This window comes from Hylaeus anthracinus, unplaced genomic scaffold, assembly GCF_026225885.1.
Source record: "Hylaeus anthracinus isolate JK02 unplaced genomic scaffold, UHH_iyHylAnth1.0_haploid 4, whole genome shotgun sequence".
NCBI classification, from domain to species: Eukaryota; Metazoa; Arthropoda; class Insecta; order Hymenoptera; family Colletidae; genus Hylaeus; species Hylaeus anthracinus.
This window is the reverse complement of record NW_026535289.1, coordinates 11,877,331-11,896,171: the sequence shown is the minus strand read 5'-3', so window position 1 is coordinate 11,896,171 and position 18,841 is coordinate 11,877,331. Positions and strand designations below refer to the sequence as shown.

Sequence of the window (18,841 nt, the reverse complement as noted above, 5' to 3'; positions counted from 1 at the left end):
TTTTCCACTGTGTTGTTCAGCCAAGAAAAATAATCGAAACGCGAACAATCCACTACGTCTGCCCAATCTTTCCTCACATCCTGCATATTAAACAAAGACCCAGCCTAGAAAAGTGATCAGCAAATTTCCCAACAATTTAACATTTAATTTCAGCTGGTTACGGATTTTCCTATTTTTCGATGTGTCAGTCTCGCGCAAATGGAGTTTCCAAAAAATTCCCGGTCAACAAGCGACTCCGGCGAAACGAGTCGATAACATAAATTGAATTCGATGAAGGGAACAAGGGAGGAGCGAGGGGGAGTGACGTTGATTTAATTATTCGGATTAATATCCTGGCTAGTAACGCGATTTCTAAATTACATTCATTGACCGGCAACTATGGGAACGCGCGGTATTTCGCGGTGAATGTTATTACGACGATGTCGACGAGGATTCGCCCGTTAAATGAATTTAACGTTGCGGCGAATTTAAAATCGACCCCCGTGAATGTAATTTAAAAATCCTGGTCGAATGCGGTTTTTTTTTGTCAAACCTGGATCGGATCTCGAAAATCGTTAGAAATTCAGATTATTGGTCGCTAGGTGCCTAGAATCTAGGAAAACATAAAAAAAAAATAAAAAAAAAAATACACATAGTGTACATCGAATATATTTTCATATTAATGTAACGATATGTACAGGGTGGACCATTTTAAATCCCCCAGTAGAATTTCTCGGAAACTATAGGAGTTAGCGAGAAATGTTGAAATTGAGCAACTTTTGTTCGAAACACTTTTCGCTAACTCCTACGCTTTCCGAGAAATACTACTGGGGAATTCAAGATGGTCCAACCTGTATATATGATAAGGAAAGCCACGTTACATAAACGCTATTCATTCAAACTAACTTTGCGAGATTTATTACAACCTTGGTTCTTTCCCACTATACGGATATTGATATCCGAGTGGATAGATCGTTCCTCCTAACTATACAGGGTGTCCCAGAAAAACTATAAAAACCGGAAATGGGCGGTAGCTAAGACAATTCCGAACCACAATTTCCTCTGCAAAAATGTCGTACGGCGCTTCGTTTTTGAATTATTAACGAAAAACCGCCGACCAATCGCAGCGGCCGAATAACGCGCGCTATGTCGCGAGAACATAGGCTCGAGCCAGGATTGGCTGGCTACACCAGGCGCTTCGAGCGAGTTATTCGGGATCCGGCGAGTTTTTATTTGAAGAGGGGCTCGCGTTGGAATTTTATTTAAATAGATTTGTGAATTTCTGAGGATACGCTGCGATCATTGAAAGTTGGACGGCTAGGGGTTCCGGGGGGGAAGGGTAGCAGCCACGATTTAACGAGCAGCAACCGGAAGCAATTCTTGTTTGTACGGTAAGAGGAATTGGCGAGCGACGAATTCGAGAGGCAATAAAATGAACGTTGAGCGCATCGTGCTCTAAAAATTTGCGGCACTCCTACGTATATACACCTGTGCGGTGGCGATCATGCTGCAAAATCGACGCAAGCTATCTAGGTCGACGTTCTATAGACGCTCGGGGAGAAATTGGCCGGGCACGAACGCGGCCAAATTAATACAATCGTCGACGAAATTGAAAAAAAGTTTTAATCTCCATTTTCGTGGGATCAATATTTGTTAATTCTCCAAATTGTTAATGTTCCGTAAAGCAAATATTGGATGTTGCTGCGCTCGGATGTTATTGCGCGATACCTCTGAAATAATTAAACGTTTATAACGCATGCGGTAACATTTAATTTTCGGTTGTACGTTAATAACAATCGCGGTTAAGAATAAGTAATCATTGGAGATGGTAATCGTGAGAAATTCTGTATTTTAATATCTATCGATTGGAACAATTAAAACTTGACATAATTAGAAGTTTGTGATGCATACAGGAATGTTCAGTCTTCGATTTAAATATTAATAACAATTATTTTTGATCTGGAGATTTTCGTTTCAATTTTAACATTTGCGTTTAATTATCAGGAATTTTAATCACTTTTGATGTACATATTTTCGTTTCAGTTTTAACGTTTGCTTTTAATTATTAGGAATTATTATTTATCGAGCCTTGGCCATTCTATATTAATAACAATCACTTTTGATTTACAGATCTTCGTTAGAGTTTTAACGTTTGCTTTTAATTATTAGGAATTATTATTTATCGAGTCCTGGCCATTCTATGTAGAATGTCTATAACTGTATTTTTCTGCGAATATATACTAAATGAAAGGTTGGATCGGTCTCTTGTGCGCTCGTGGTCTGTCCAGAACGCATTCGTCCGGTATTGCAAGATGTTCAATATTTCTCCAAAGCGGTTTCAGTTGTCCCCCCGGTCTTATTGTGAGACGCCGTTCTTCTTGTTTGCATGGAAGCAGCAGTAACAACCTATTCCGAAAGTAAAGATCCTGTTTGTTCCGGCTGAGTCGATTGTTTAAGGAAGATACGGAAGGTAGGATTTTCCAGAAGACAAGAATGAAACGTCTTAAAAAGCAATATTTTAACGTCGCCGGGATAGGAGATGCAAACACTGTTAAGGGTGTCACTCGATGACTCGAATCATCGTCAAACAGTCCTATCTGGTTGTTTATTTTACGGAGAAAACAAAATTAGAGAATAACGTTACAGAAAATTCCAAAAGGTTGTTCAATAACGTGTATAATATTTTTGTTGCGATTAGAGAGAAGAGGAATCCCTAAAAATTGAGGTAAAACTATTGTTAATAATAGAAGTGATTTTAAAAAGTTTTAAATATAGTACACGGTTCTTTGCTTTGTTCTTTCAGTATTAATATTATTATTACCTTTATGTATCTATAGGAAATTCGAATGTACAAGAACCTACGAAATGCAAACAATATGCAAGAATATAAAAAAGTTTGAAAGTAAAGTTCTTGTTATAATATCTGCAGAATAAAATAAATTCCTATTTAGGTTCAATTTTTCTAGGCATTTGTGACAAGTGTAAATATACGAAAATATACATATATATAAAAAAGTAAAATACACATTATGACATTCAGAGATTCGATCAACAAACCATATTTTTAGTATATGAAAATATTAATTTGTGCAAACATCCTCGGTGTAAATATTCTAACGTACGCTTCCGCTGTCTCTTTTTCGTGTTTCCATCAGAAATATTATCTCGCCGCCCCTCTCTATTCGATATAAATTCCCGCGCCATAAATCTGGCGATTCGAGGACGCCCGGGAGCGTTTCATATTCGTCAGGTAGCGCGGACACGGGACTGAAACGGAAATCCGCGTGACACAATTTTAATTTCGCCGGGATCACGAGGGGTTAATGGTCCGGGTAATAATTCGCGATCCCGTCAGGCGTTGATTAATCACGATTACGCGACGCACGGCAGCGCTAATTTCCCGCGCGCCGCGGCACGACGGTCTCCTCGGCTCGCGTGCGTGCCCGGCGCACGTGAAACGGGCTTTCGCGTCCGTGACCACGTGCTGGACGCACGTGCATCGTGCCGCAGGTAAAAGCGGCGACCGATTGTTCGTTACTTGCCCTGTTAAACCCGATAATCTTCGAGAACTGTGCCACGCGAGCTCCGGGCCGTGACTAGTCCGAGCTGACGGAAACCGTTGACGGGAATTAATTATATTCCGAACCGCGACGAGACTAGATTGTAGGAGCAAGTACAGATTTAAGCGAAGAGGGGGTTAATAGGGAGGGTTTCACTCGTAGTTTTGATGTTTTCGAATTTGTTTGAAAGATACGAGCCTTTGGAGCTCGCGAGGAATTTTTATATTTGCGATCGATCGACGCGTGGATATAACATATAGTTTTGTTAGGCTAGATTTTAGAATTCAGGTACAAATAATTGACCTTCGTTTGATATAATTGTGAAGATAAAAATTCGTTTGTGAAGGCAGATTTTGTAAATTTAAATTTGTAGAAATTGGTGACTGTATCGAGTTTGATGGTTTGTATTTTTTAAACAATTTAGAAAAAGGTGAAGCGGTGACTTGAACTCTCTCTCTTTTCACATGAACTTATGTTTGTTTTGAGGTAAAAATAATTGAGGTTCATTGGGGTAACAATTTTGGAGATAAAAATTCTTTTGTGAAGACAGATTTTATAGTACAAATTAGTGACTGAATCGACTTTGATGGTTTGTATTTTTTAAACAATTTCGAAAAAGGTGAAACGGTAAACCCTCTCTCTTTTCACGTGAACTGCAACTTACGTTCGTTTCCATGCAGTTCCTCAAATGTTCTCAATGTACGTCATAAAATTTATCAATTGATTCCCATCAGCAATAGGTTACTGCAATAGGTACCACCTTAATGCTCCACCTGTAACGTCGTGATTGGTTGGAGCAACGTTTATCTCGAGAAACGACGATCTTCGATCGACGATTACGTAATCGCTAAGCGGTGTCTCTTGACCTCAGATTAAACGAACGGTAGTCGCCTGGTATGACCCGTGGGTCATTCGTACGATACGAAGCAACACGTGTAAAGCATTTTTACAACGTTCGCACACGCCGCTCTTTTTTTTTTTTTTTGTTATTCTCGCTACAGTTTCACTTTGTATCGTAGAAATCCCCTGTGATGTAGTTGGAATTGTTTAACGGTCTTGCATTAATTAATAAACACTCTTATTGAATTTGATGACACAGTCCAATGTTCAGAAGAGGATTATCTACGTTAGTTATACGGATTGATGGTAATTTTTACAGAATCTTATTAGGTGTATCGAAGGTTGTTTACTCAAATTGAACATTGTAAAATGTACAGTGTAAACGGATCATCAATGACACAATTAATTCTCATTATCACTTTTCATTATTTATTATGTAGGACATCAAAGTGGTTAAATTTCTCTTATATGTTTTCTGAACAATTCACAAATTTCGTCGTATTTTTAATCGTAGAGATTGAGAACGAGAAACGAAACGTCCAATGAAACAGAGGCGTGGTGACATGTCTAATACATTGTCCGATAGAATAATGCAACGAGATACAGCGCAACTTAGAGCAATACTGTGAAATACAGTATAATTCGAAATGTACCAGTAAAACAAGGCATAATACTGCGAAATACAGTACATTACAAAATCATAAAGCATAATACCACTAAAATACAGAATAATACATTGCCCTAATGCATCACGATACATCGTACTACTATCAAACATATCGCAACTTAGTGTAATACTGCTAAATACGGTATAATTCAAGACATACCATAAAAATGAGCCATAATACTGCGAAATACAGTATATCAGAAAATCGTAATGCAAATGCCACTAAAATACAGGACATTCCAGTATCATACAGACTAATACATCGTCCAGTAGCATAATGCATCGCGATTTATCTCGATGCAAACAATCTACCCAAAGCCGAATTATCGAGGACGATCCAAGGATCGACTCAAGCTTCCTTATCATTGAGTCACCGTTTTCGACGGGATCGCGATGCCAGTGGTTGTGTATACAGTCCGAGGCGAGAAATCCTCGTGGTAGGGACCTGGGACCAGTTGTTCTAATCTCTTACGACTGGCAAATCGCGAGTCGAACCGCGTTAGTATTACGCTCGATGTCAGCGTGGCCGCTCGACGTCTCCAAGTCTCCTCTTCCTTGTGCTCTCCCTTGTTTCCCATCATATTCTTCCTCGCGGCCCACTTCTTCAACGATCGCGGATCCATCGATCTCATCCCCGTCTGGAGCTTCGTTGTTTCGTTGTCGAACGGTTCGTGCCACGCGAAGGGACGATTATCGTGGAGCGAACGGAATCGTCTTCGTTTGAAGACTCGTTTTCCTGGTTTTTCGTAGTCGCGACGATTTAAAAGTTACGCTCCGAGCATGAGGACGGGAATCAACGTCCCCGGGCAGTGAATCAGCGGTGTCTGCCGGTGGAAATCGTCGACGAGGATTGGCTTCTTTCTGGGATCCAACAGCAATTAAGGTAAGGAGGCTTTGAATATTTTAGTTGTGGCGTCGATTGGTCCTCGAGTTGGAAGGGATGTTGTAGATTTAGTTTACTCTTTGTGGAGAGATTTCATTTCGAGAGGGTGATTGTTAAGGGTGCGTAGCTCGCAATTGGCTGTGACACCTGTTATGGTACGAAGAAGTGGTCTGGGTTAGGTCTGAGTTAGGTCTGTATTTAGAAAGGTTCGAGTGGAGTGTTTGAAGACACGAATCGAACTTTTTATATTTATATTCTTGTCCGGTGGTGTATTATTTACGTCAGGGCGAAGAAGGTGAATAGGTAAAATAAAAAGTATAATACAATCAATATCTGTTCTTCTCTAAAAATATAAAATAAGAGAAACTATAGGGTTATTATCGCTGGATAGTGAATGCTTGAATTTCCCATATTTACATTTTCGTGCTACACCTAAAACTAAGGGGTGGACAGTAGAGCAGTGCGTAGAGTAACCGACTACCACGCTGAAATCCTGGGTTCGAATCCTTGGGCGTCCGTCTCGGTTTTTCATACTTGAGTTAAAATCAGATAACAAAAAAATATGAAATATGGCAAAAGCCTAGAACGAAAAAATAATGAATAAGATAAAAGTGCAACAACAAATAGAAAGGGGATCGAAAGTAGTCGGTAGCTCCCCAGTCAACACAAACAATACACCTCAACTAAAACTAAAAATTCCTCGAATTAGTATAACGCAATTAATCCCTATTCGCCCATAAAAATATAAAACCACCTGACGACAGAAACTCTGGAACAATTTTCCATAACGAATATCCTCGGAAAATCTGCAGTTTCGAATCCGGAGGTCGCCGACTGGCTAACCTAGACCTCGAACGGGTCCCAAGCGCCGAGGAGAACGTTGATGGAAGTCGGCTCTTAGTCGTGCATCCGTCGAATCAATTACTCCGTCGAATCAATTACTCCGTCGAGTAATTACGGTATCAGGCCCGAGACCGGCGTGCAAATTCCGAAACGTGACGGTGGCGTTATTTCCCAGGTGTACCTCGCACACAATGCACGCTTTATCCGTCAACGCGGTTTCCCATCGTTGAACTTCCGAAGAGATAAACTTCCGAGAGATCTCGATGACTGACACGAAAATTCGCGGAATTCCTTGGGTAGTCTATTTAAACTTTGAACCTCGAATGAGGACAATAGGCGCTGACTCGGTGTGTTTACTACGGAGATGTTTATTCTTCGAGTGTAGATTGCACTCTATCGTTCAACAGAGATTCAGTCTGTCCATGTAATTGAAACTAGTAGAATATCCAGCTAGGTGACAAATTTCTTCTAAATCTATTCGTCGTACCTGACGTCGAACCCTGACCTTACGAATTTCTATTTACACGACTGTTCGCGCAAACCGCGTAACCTTTCTCCAGGCTCTTCTTTTTTTTTTAGCCTCACTTTCCCGATTTTGTTTCGAAAACGAGTACCAACCCCACGAGAGAAATACCTCGACGTCGGAACGAAACGGAATAAATTGCGGTTTGATTGAACGTGAAAGCGGACGGCGTTTGAAAGAATTTTCAAATTGCTCTTGGTTTCACGTTGAATGAAAACTAAATTGGATCAGCGGAGAACGCGGTGCTCCCCGCTCTTAATAGAAACGCCGCGAGGAAGTTAAGGAACACGAACTTTTCCACGAGAGTTTTATCGGGTGCTTCTTTTTCTCCCACCCCTTCCCTCCCCCCCTCCCCCCCGATTTATTTTTTCGTTTCTCGTTTTTAATCGGGGCCTCGTGTGCATTCCGCGGACGAGCTTGTCGGTTTGGGGTCAGAAAAATATCGTTGCCGATTTTTTGCGCCAACGTGGAACGTCCGCGACGTCATCTCTGAGGAAGCTTCGAATGCCGGGGATGACCTATGACTGAGAGCCTCTGATAAACGTCTTAGATCTTCACCTTCTAATACCCTGCCCCTCAAAGAAATTCGTTCTCAGAGTGTGTTTCGAATTACTTTGTATTTTAGTGGTGTTATGCTTTATGATTTTTGAATGTACTGCATTTAGCAGTATTATGGCTCATTTTGCTGGTATGTCTAGAATTATACTGTATTTAGCAGTATTACACTATGTTGCGATATGTATGATAGTATTACTGTGTATCTCGATGCATTAGACAATGTATTATTCAGTATTTTAGTGGTATTACACATTTTGTAACATACCGTATCTTTCAGTATCATGCCTCATTTCGCTGATATATCTCGAATTCTACCCTATTTTGCAGTATTCTACTATGTCGCGTAATGTAGTGTTACGTTGTATCTCTTCGCATTATTCTATCAGACAACGCATTAGACAACTATCACCACGCCCCTGTTTTATTGCACGTTTCGTTTCTCGTTCCCAGGCTCGACGTTCCGTGGCGACTATTTGTTTATACCCGAATGGTACCGTCCGATATAATTGCATCGCCTCGAGACGTATTTTTAACGGGCCGTGGGCGTGCTTATAAATAGTACGCCGTGCCGATAACCCGTCCACTCTTTCTCTTTTCCCGAGCCCGGCCGTCTTGTCCGCGTTCCGATCGCACTCCCGTGACCCTAGCACTACTCGCGTCGTTATTGCTACTACTGCACTCGCTATTGATCTTGTTGCCGCTACTGGGGTTGTTTATTAACCGCGCCCGTCCCCGCCCCGATTGCATACCATCGATGTCAACATTGTCGACACGTTCGCTTCGACACCGTTCCCGTCTCTCCGCGTTGAATCGATCAACTTCGCGTTGTTCGGGGCTGTTCGTACGCGATTTCAGGGACTCGAATCGAGATACGTCGTCGTTTACGGGAAAACGGGCGGGGTTCGCTGTCGGCGCTTTGCTATTTTCGAAATTGTGTAAAAAAAATACAGAGCGAGGGAATTTTTGTACTCGTAACTGATGTGAATATGTATTTTTTTTTTTTTTTTTTTTTTGTTGGTAGAAATGATTCCGCGAACCGGGGGAAAATTAATTAAAGATGGGGAACGCTTCGGGATTGTGACGAAAAAATTGAGGTTCGTTCGCGTAACGAGTTGTTGAGATAAAAATTCTTTTGCGAAGGCATTCGTTTTGTAAATTCGAGTTCGTTCGGATGAATCGCGACTTTTGTATTTCTTGACTCGAATTTTGTACCACGAGACCCACACGTTGCTAAAGGGTCGATCCAGTCGTCGAGGAACTGCCAATAAGGGTTGACCGGTGTTATTAACGCAATTACAATAATCGATCGCCAGGACGTAGGGTTGGGTAGCGTCGATGCAGTCGTCGTTAATAATGCCATTATTAGGGGGCGAACGCGGTGGCTATGATGTAAGGTGACGTGCGGCAATCTGTCAGAGGACTGCGAGACACGGACTCTTGGCGTGAAATCCTGGCTCGCAGGTCCTGCGGGCTGGTTGTTGCGCGCAGGAGGCTTGATATACCGACGATGGGAGCCGGGGACGATTAAACGACGACGAATCCACGGTGAAACGGGAACGCCGGCACGCTGAACAGCTGACGGGATTCGAAGGGCCTGATTTAGGGAGACGGTGAATACCGTAATATTGTTCCCGTTCGAGATTTGCCGGGATAAAGGGACCAGGAATGTTGACACGCTTTGATGAGTCTCTTGATAGGAACCATCCTCGCGAGGGAGGTGATTCGTGGCTTGGCGTGCCTCCTTCTTTCCGGCGTTGATCGATACGAGGCGGAGGAAAGGATTCGATTTTCAAGAAGTCGAAGTTTGAAGTTCGATGTGAATGTACCTTTTCAATTATTCGAGTATGGTTTAGGGTGTGCGTTGGTGTGCATTTCGCGGCAGGGGTGAAGGTTTGGGGGGTCAGAAAAATATCGTTGACGATGTTTATTTTAACGTGAGCGTCGTCAACGTCTCACCGTCGTCATCGTTTCCGAGGAAGCTTCGAATGCCAGAGATGGCCTATGACTGAGAGCCTCGAAAGAGTTCGTGATAAGCGTCTTCGAGCTTCACCTTCTGATACTTCGACCCAAAGAAATTCATTCTCATCGTATATTTTGAATTCTGCATTTGCTGTATTTAGCGGTATTACACTATGTTGCGATATGTTTGATAGTATTACCATATATCTTGATGCATTAGTTTTATTCTGTATTTTAGTGTTGTTATGCTCATTTTGCTGGTATATTTTGAATTGTACTTAATGTCGAATGTCAATGCCTTTTTCTGATTAATCAAGTCTAGTGTAGGCTGTGGGTCAGAGAAGACCCATATCCCAATAATTACTCGCAATTGTCTTCAATACAACTTACAAATCGCTTCCTCCTAAAACACCCAATTTTAAAGACTCTCGCTACTTAAGCCACACTCGTACCAACCAACTACTAACTGCTACCGTACCGCTACTGCAAAATCAATCGAATTCCGTTTTGCCCAACGCTGAAGAATACGACCTGGCTATCTGACGGGGATATTCCTCGAATAACAACGCGCGTGTTTACTCCCGATGCCGCGCGACGAACTCGAGGAGGAAGCGTCGCGACGACGATAAAAACGAAGACTCGTATTAATAGGTCTGCATATTATTTAGATACAAACCGTCGCTCGGTCGCTATCGAGCGTTCCGCGGATACGCGAATCGGAATCGGCCTTAATCGCCGCCACGTTCTGGATCGCGAGTTCGGAATAGTAAGTTCAGACAGGAGTGCACTGACTTCCGTTGAATAAACAGTTACACGGTTCACGTTCGAATTCGATTGCGTCCTGCGTTCGAAGGTTTCGCTGGTCATAGCGTTCTCCAAAATGGCGGGGATACCGTGGGAATCGAAATTGGGACGTTTACTTCCCGACTATGAATAGGTGGCGACATTTATTTTACTAACTATTTATTTTACTAATACTTTACTAAATAATGTCCGAGGATTTCGTACAGTCACACGATTTACACTTTACACTTTTTACACTTTATACTTTGCACTTTACCTATCACCACGTGGAGGTTGCTCCGATTTCCTTGACAAAGGTACCAGGTATCAAATTTCTTTCGGTGCTACGAATTAATTGGCACTAAATGTACCTTGCTTGATTCATTTTTATTAATTTCAACGTTTGGTCCCGCGCTAGCTTAATATCGAGCTCTTCAAGATCGGAAGAAACCGCATTTCGGAAGAAAACGAATCGGTTTCACCGATCGATAATTGGCGCGACGTAGACAAGGATTGTTCCGCTTGGTTGGCTAGTAAACAGTATCGTTATGTCACACGCAAGTGTCCAGCTCGGTAACGACGCTGTGTGTACGGTCACGTGTCGGCCTTTCTCTCCTCACGTGTAAATTATTTTTGCATCGGGCGGCTCGTTCCGCGGAATATCATTCCTTCTCGCGATTAAAAAGATGCCTAACTTCTATTTTATCTTTTCGCGAACGAAATAGGTGGACTCGGCCGATTCGATCGGTCGTCGCTGCGCGCAACGTTCGCAGAGTTTGTTCTCCGCTCGTTTTTCCTACGATCTATCAGCGCTGTACCACTTCGCGGCGCGATAACAGGCGAATTATCATTGTTAACCCGCTATTAACGGTGTCGTTGCATTAGCGTATCGTCTAGCCCCCGCATTTATTTAAACGCCGCGTCACTCGCCGCGCCGTTTAATTGCCGGAATTAATAAACCGTCGTCGAAGCGAAACGGGCCAGCCTCGCCGGCCGCGCGTTACATAATAAATAATTAAAGGTCGTTCGGTACGATTGAAAATCGTTCCAACGGAGCCACCCCCGGCCGGCGAAACTAATCGACGACGATCCCTAATTTATTTTACGCTTCTGTCGCGGCCGCGGTGCCGATTTCTATTAATCATGCCCGGCGGGGAACCGTTAAATAATCGCGCCAGCGACCGTAAAGTGGCGAATTTTAACGCGATCCGATCGTTTTTCGACGCCGAATTAACTCCGAAGCCAGCCGAATTATCGAGGAATCGAATGCGTCGGTTACAACGGGGAAGATTTATCGATCGAGGCTCGTGGACACCTTTCGGGAAGATTTTTTTTTGTTAATAAGAATTTTGAAGAATTTTAGGTCGATCGCTTATTTATCTCGTCCCTTACTTAAATAGTCCCTTATTTTTGTTTTTCTCGTCCCTTTTTGGTCGAAGTCGCGCCCCGAGTTTTGTATACGCGATCCGTGGCTGCTTTGATCAAACTTTCGTCACAATTTTAACCTGCAATTTTGACCTAACGATGTTCTATCTACGATCTCTCCTCTTTTCCTCCCCCAAATCCAAAAATGGAAACATACTTAATTTGGAGCACCGATTCTCCCGCTTCTCACACATTTTACACCGTAATTAGATCGCTCGGTTCCATTTTAACCCGCATTCCTCATCCCGCGACCTCATAGATATTCCATCTACGACGTTCTATCTATGATCCCTGGATATCTAAGACCTTTCATCCCTCGGCTCGAAGAACCGGCCTCGTTGAAGCCGCAACGCGTCATTCATTGAAGATGGCCGACGTACCAAGCATTCAAAAACATTTCCCGTGGAAGTAGCTCGACACACGGCTGGCTCACCGGGGATTTGTCGATCCGCATTTGACCCTGAGCTCGTCACCTTCCGCGGCAGCCATCCGTCGGTACGATTTACGAGGGAATTCTCGCAAGCCTGCCATCTTCTCGTAACGAGGTCCTTTCGGATCTTCGAGGTTCTTTGATCTCGAAAAGATTACCGGGTCGTTGCCGCTACCCGTACAAGAACCGGGGCGAAAAGCGTGCCTTTTAATTTCGGAACGAAATTAAAATCAGTCCCGGACGCGTCGCCGTTTCCTTTGGTCGTTCCTCGCGCGTTTCCGCGTGTAACGATCATAACCCGCAGACGAGAGAAATTCTTATACCCGGGGAAAATGTCGGCCGACGACGACGAGATAAATAACTCTCTACAGCGTCGCTCGTTGAATTAAAATTGGCAGCGGGGGTACACGGAATTAAAGATTTTACGAGTAACGAGCGGAACATCACCGCGGAGACTTCCGGGTCACTTTTGCGTAGCTTTTCGATTCTCTGAGCCGAGACGCGGTGAGGTTGTGAATTAGGGGCGATGGGTTAAATAAAATAAGCGATCTGTATAGGAGTCATGAATTCACGAATTATAGAATTTTTAATTGTCTGGGAACAAAGTTTCTTCAGTGAGAATTTTTATCGCGTGGTTGCTATACAGAAAATAGTTAATTATATGAATATTTTATATTGTATTCTATTTATGCACACCTGCGTAGGTTTCTTTATATTTTCCTTATATTTTTGTTATAAATGAAATTTGGTAATTGTTATACTCCTCTCAACGCTTTCAATTTTTCTATTTCGTACGTTTCCTCGGACGAACTCCGTCGGGAGCACTCGAGACTCCTATCGTTGTTATCGAAGTGCCGCTCCAAGCAAAAGCAGGTAATAAGATAAAGAAATCCCTCGGAGGAATCGACTCCGAAACTTTAATTTCGGTTCATGCGCCCGCGGTTCCGTGTAACTTTCGTGAAATTTAAATTTACCTCGTTAACAACGAGACTTATTCCGGGAAACTGAATTATCGCTCCGGCAAACATCGCTCGAAACGCTTCCATTGCTGTCCTCGTTATTAAAGTGTGCCGTGCAATTTCGCTACAATTAAGAAGCCGGGAAATTAAGCGACGGGACTGTGAATACGTAATCAGCGTTGAACTCGTTAATTTGTCTTAGTTTCTTGGAAATTTCGTATTTTTCCAATCTCTAGACGATTGCTATTTTTGAAGAGTTTCACAGAGACGAGTGGCCCTTTTTCTGCGACTTCATTTGGCTTCTACATTTCTGAAGAGTTTCACAGGGAGTTTGAAAGCTTTCTTTCTGTAATTCAATTTGGATTTGAAATTTCCTTGCTTCGTAGCTTTTCGATTGAAATTTTTAAAAAATTCATAGCGAAGAACTTGATATAAATTTGATTTGAAATATTCCTCTTTAAATATTCCTGTTCTTCCGAATAGAACGATTACAATTGAGGGAAATTGTCAAAGCGAAAATATTCGTTTGACCGTGCGTTTCTGCCTGGGAAAATTCGAATTCTTCGTCTCGTCTTTGATAAACCCCGGAGGTAAATATCGGACAAAGACAGACGGGAAGGGTCCGTGCTTCTTAAGGGCTCCTTTGGCAGCCACGAAGTGGCCTTCGTTTCGCAATGGAGCTCCCTTTTGACCTAACGTTCATGGAGTGCACTCGTAATTCAGCCAGCTTCTCGCTCGTGGCGTCGTCTTATCCTCATCGTCGCGTTACTGGTGAAAATATCCAAAGATCCTTACGGAATTTTCATTTACACCACAGAAAGCCATCTTCATGGCGTTTGATAATCTCCACAAAGAGAAATCGATTGCGGTGAGGATTAAAATAAAGGGAAAATTAAAATGGCAAGACTTTAGGACTTTAACATTTCTATGCCATTTTAATTCAAGAGAATCTATAAATGTGTGTCTTTAAACGTACTTTAAATATTCAATGAGCAAGGTATCGTTTAATCTACCAGGCTGCATATCTTTCACGCTACTTAAATTCAAGAAAATAATTAATCAAAGTGAACGACATTATTCGATCCATTTTCGAACGTGATGCATTTTTGTAACGTTATTGCGAATGATCACCGACGTTGCAGAACTTCCCGCAGACACGAGGGAGCCCTCCGCGGACAATGGGAACAATGAGGAACAATTTCGCCGAGGCCTTTGTGCTCCTGCTGGTCCTGATGCTCCCGACGAGTCAATCTTTCCCGCACGGCAAAGAGAGTTCCTCGAGGAGAAACAGTTTAACCAACACTTTAACGTCGAAGGTTCGGTCGGCGCACTCGTCGATCTCCGGCACGACCTACGAGTGCCTCTTCGTGGACGAGAAGCTGCCCACGTGCGATGTTAAATGGTGAGTTGGCTCCTTTTTAAAATTTCTCGAGGTCCTGGCCACCGTCAGTCGTGGTTCGATTAAAAATTTACTCGGAGAAAATTGAATTCGATTGCCAAATGTTACAGTTATATCGGTTAATTGCAGTATTGTTTCGAGATAAGCAAATCGGTCGGGACTGGCGAGTTGTTTATCTCGAGACGATACTGTATTAACTTAAACAAAGGAAAAATAAGGCATTCTCTTTTTCATGTTTGCTTCCGTTCATGTTTATATTCAATTTTATTTTTGATGTTTGAATCAGGACCCGATTGTTCTATTGACAATCAATTTTAATATATAACTTGACTTCGCTTTTAGTATTCAATAATAATTAATTTTTATTAAAGAACACAGTGTTCGAGGAAACTGTACGAGTGCCTGCAGATAGACGATTCTGTGCAACACTGCTTGCATGTTGCATACGTTCAGGGGTTGCTTATTTCGAGGCGGAAAACAGTCGCGTAATTTGAGACAATATTGCGTTAACTTAAACAAAGGAAAAAGGACGAAAGAATCCGAGACAGTCGACTTATACGTTTCCTCGGATTCATTCGAGAATTCCAAGTCGTGGAATGAAAAAAAAAGAAGAGACGAGCTCGTTGGTTTCTTACGGAATTTCGTTTACAGGATGCTGAATTCGAAGGAGGACACCGCAAATTCGACGAGCGGTCGAGAAAGGAGGGATTTGGACGCGAGGCTTGATAAAGTTACCGAGTCACGACCGAGATCTAATTTCGACCCTTCCAAGGTGACGCGCGTCATAGTTTACACCTTCGAGGGTTGCTTGCCGCCGATAAGACGCGATAGGTACGATCCTCGATTTTCTACTGATTTATTCTCCTCGTTCAACCGTTTTGCACCCGATTCGTTCGTTTCTTCGTTCGCATAGTTTATTCTTTCTCCATCTTTTCTTTCCTTCATCACATAGTAAAAAATCATGTTCATGGCACAAAAATATCGTATCGTAAAACATTTGGTTTGTTTGTAACGAATTGTTGAAATATTACGTCGTTCGTGCATCCATTAATTATTAAGATACGAATTACTAGAATATTGTATTGTATTTTATTTATCTATCAAAATATGAAATTGCTATTTCTAGTTTGTTGGTTTATCTTGAATCGTTCGAACAGGTTATACGTCTTGATGCCACCCTGCGACGGAATTTCCCTGGACAAGATCGTGGGCGTGGAGAGATTTTATCCCTTCGCGATGAAGGGCACGAGGAAACCACCCCCGGTGCTCCCGGAAGTGACTCGTGACCAGTGGTTGCGCATGATGGTACGACTTCGAAATCACGTATCGTCGAAGGCACGCAATGTGAGTAACCGAACTTTCTCTCTCGACGAAACGACGGAAATAACCTTGAAATTTATTTAGACAAATAAAATTTGTTAGTTCCAAATATCGTTAGTATTCCGAAGTATCTCTAAGAAAACTCAGTCAATCCACAAGAAAACTCGCAACGTTTGCGTGATATATACAAATTCGTTTGGTCCGGTGAATCGCGCGTTTTCGTCTCGGAGTCGACTTCCGGAAATAAAATTTGTCCAGATAATCCATAAATTTGAATTCTACGGTACGATAAAAGTTCTGTAATAATAATTAAGACTATATTTCTTAAGATACAAATAATCTACTCCAAACACGATCCACTTCCATCTTCCAAACTCAAAGCTAGAAGACTCATTATTTCTTGAATTAACTCTCTCCTCGTTTCCAGTTCATCGAGGCCTTATCCTCCGGTTCAACTTCAATCTAGAGTCCTTATATGACACTCCAGTCTTCATTCTTGGCTTTCTTCTTAACGAAGAAGCCATGTGTAAACAACATCGTAATTATCGCTGAAGTTTTTCTTCCAGAAGCATCATGGCGTCCCCGTTTCGAAGGAAGCAACCACCACCGAATCTTCCTACGAGCTCGCGAAAGCCACTCAGCCTAATGCCGGACCACAGACAGTTGAGAAAACAGAGCCAACCATGGACATCGATCACGAACGATCCTCGCCGTCTTCCAGCGACGTGGTCGTCGACGATCTGGGAAATAAAGCGGAATCGCCACCGAAGAAGAAGTCCTTGAACCACTTCAGGCGAAAAATTCCCAACAAATACGTTCACCAGCGAGAAACGATCGTCCTGGATGGAGGAAAATCAAGTTTAGGGGACAAAAAGGAGGATCTTGTAGAGATTCCTTCGGCTCCGTTCGCAATCGAAGCGTCGAAGGCGTCCACCGCTACGAATCCCAGCGTTTACAAGAAGATGGCCGTTGACGAACCCTCGGACGACTTCGCGAGCCCTGGCGATTCCGAGCGATTCTCGACGCTGTAATTTATTAACGCTGCATGGAACCATTCCTCGTCCACGACAGGCAAAACCTTGCCCGATATCGTGGCCAAAATTATTATCCGAATCCTTACTCGAATACTCGAAGACTTCAGTGATTATTCGACGAGTTGGACACTCGAGTATTCGAAAGTATTCGTCCCTTGTGCTCGAGGGGTCAAGTATCATATTCGAACAGTGCGTGACTATAAATCAAGTGTTTTCAGTTTTCTCGATCTTTTTAATAGAACACTGGTAGTTTGGCAAAGGAAATCTTAACGCGTTAATTCTTTAGCTGCAAGCAGTCAAAAACGATGTATTTGTATACGTTTATATATACTTGTAGATTAAAGGAAAAGCGATTTAATTTACTTGCTAGTTGTAGGTATAAACTGTGCGGTAGTGGTAGTGGAATTCATCGAAGATGATTCACGACAAATTTTGTACGTTCACAGAAAATGCACGAAGAAATGCTTTGCAAAATAAAATATAACGTGGATGTTTCTGCAAATTCATATTTTCGTAGGTATAGTAAAATAATCGAGGCATAAATGAAACCATGTCTTGTTGATGTTTTGCAGAAATACACATTCGGTATAAATGCATAAATATTCACAGGCCGATAATAATTAATATCCGAAGAAATATTCAAAGACTTTTCAAGTATCGTAATTATCTCAATCTAATCGAGTATAGTCCCAACTCTTGTTTCAGCCATTATAGAAAATTCTTTCGATACCGAGGACTATTCCCAAAGAACACCCTTAAATTACAGAAGCTTCCGGTAGGAGATCGCTCCGATCGATGGATCGTTCCGATAACGTAGATTCGTGTGAAAACGCGCGGAAAGTACGTTCGTTTCGGGTCTCTTTACGCATAACGCCGACGCTTGGAACACATGGCGCTCGGCCACGTGATTAAAAATTCAGCTACGCCGTTGGCCCCGACGCTTTGCTAGACCAGGAGTTTCGCGGTCCAACGGCGAAACTAATATAACTTTTAAATTACTTGCCGGACACGCATAGTTGGAATTCCGAAATGGCAACGAAGTGCGTTTACATACGCTCGCGTGTAAAACTCGCGTGCCGACGCACGCTTGGAAATTACGCCATCCGTGTGCGGCGCCGTGAGGAACTCGATACATCCCAGATTTCCAGGGGTGCAGCGTCTGGGATGGTTCACTCGGATGATTTTCGTATTTTAACGGACCCGTTGGGTACGGTCTGGGTTGTATTTGTATTTGGAAGTTTGAGGTACGAGGTAAAATTTTATTAATTTCGGGGTGGCTGCGTAGGACGATATTTTTGGTGGTGAAGGGTGGCAGGGCGATGCTAGATTTTCAGGGGTGTAGTGCCATGGTTCATTTGGTTGGTTTTCGTATTTTAAGGGACGCGTTGGATACATGATATTTTTTGTGGTGAAAGGTGGCAGGGTGTCGTTTTTTCTCAGTTCACATTAACAGTATTAACACAGTGAAAGTACAGGGTGTCCGAAAATATAAGATTCGTAGTGTAAGAATCGTCTAGCAGAAACGATTTTCAGCAGTACAGTGGTTTTTCGTTCACAGTCGTTAATGAGGGTGAAGGTACAATGTTGTTTATTTTTATTCAGTAATTTAATGCGTGATGCATTCTCGTCTGTAAAAATTCTTCGACTACAACAGTAGTACACGAATCGAAGAATTTGTC

At 42.5% G+C, this 18,841-nt stretch overlaps 1 protein-coding gene across 2 annotated transcripts; it reads left to right on the top strand.

Annotated features, from left to right (window-relative positions):
• The first annotated feature begins 5,559 nt into the window (after positions 1–5,559).
• LOC128894968 (uncharacterized) lies at positions 5,560–17,800 on the top strand. 2 transcript variants are annotated; one of them, XM_054157119.1, is made up of 5 exons: positions 5,560–5,929; positions 14,552–14,811; positions 15,460–15,639; positions 15,966–16,152; positions 16,683–17,800. In XM_054157119.1, exons 2-5 carry the CDS (start codon positions 14,588–14,590, stop codon positions 17,157–17,159), a joined length of 1,068 nt encoding a protein of 355 aa, XP_054013094.1. In that variant the 5' UTR covers positions 5,560–5,929; positions 14,552–14,587; the 3' UTR covers positions 17,160–17,800. The 2 variants fall into 2 exon arrangements, with proteins under 2 accessions (XP_054013094.1, XP_054013095.1); XM_054157120.1 differs by having other exon boundaries at positions 5,568–5,929; positions 16,695–17,800.
• The last annotated feature ends 1,041 nt before the right edge of the window (positions 17,801–18,841 follow it).

Excerpts from the sequence above, each read along its gene's own strand:
- LOC128894968 (XM_054157119.1), top strand. The coding sequence starts at position 14,588 with ATGGGAACAATGAGGAACAATTTCGCCGAGGCCTTTGTGCTCCTGCTG. Across the intron at positions 15,640-15,965 it reads CCGCCGATAAGACGCGATAG|GTTATACGTCTTGATGCCAC; the intron begins GTACGATCCTCG and ends TCGTTCGAACAG. Across the intron at positions 16,153-16,682 it reads TATCGTCGAAGGCACGCAAT|TTTTTCTTCCAGAAGCATCA; the intron begins GTGAGTAACCGA and ends TTATCGCTGAAG.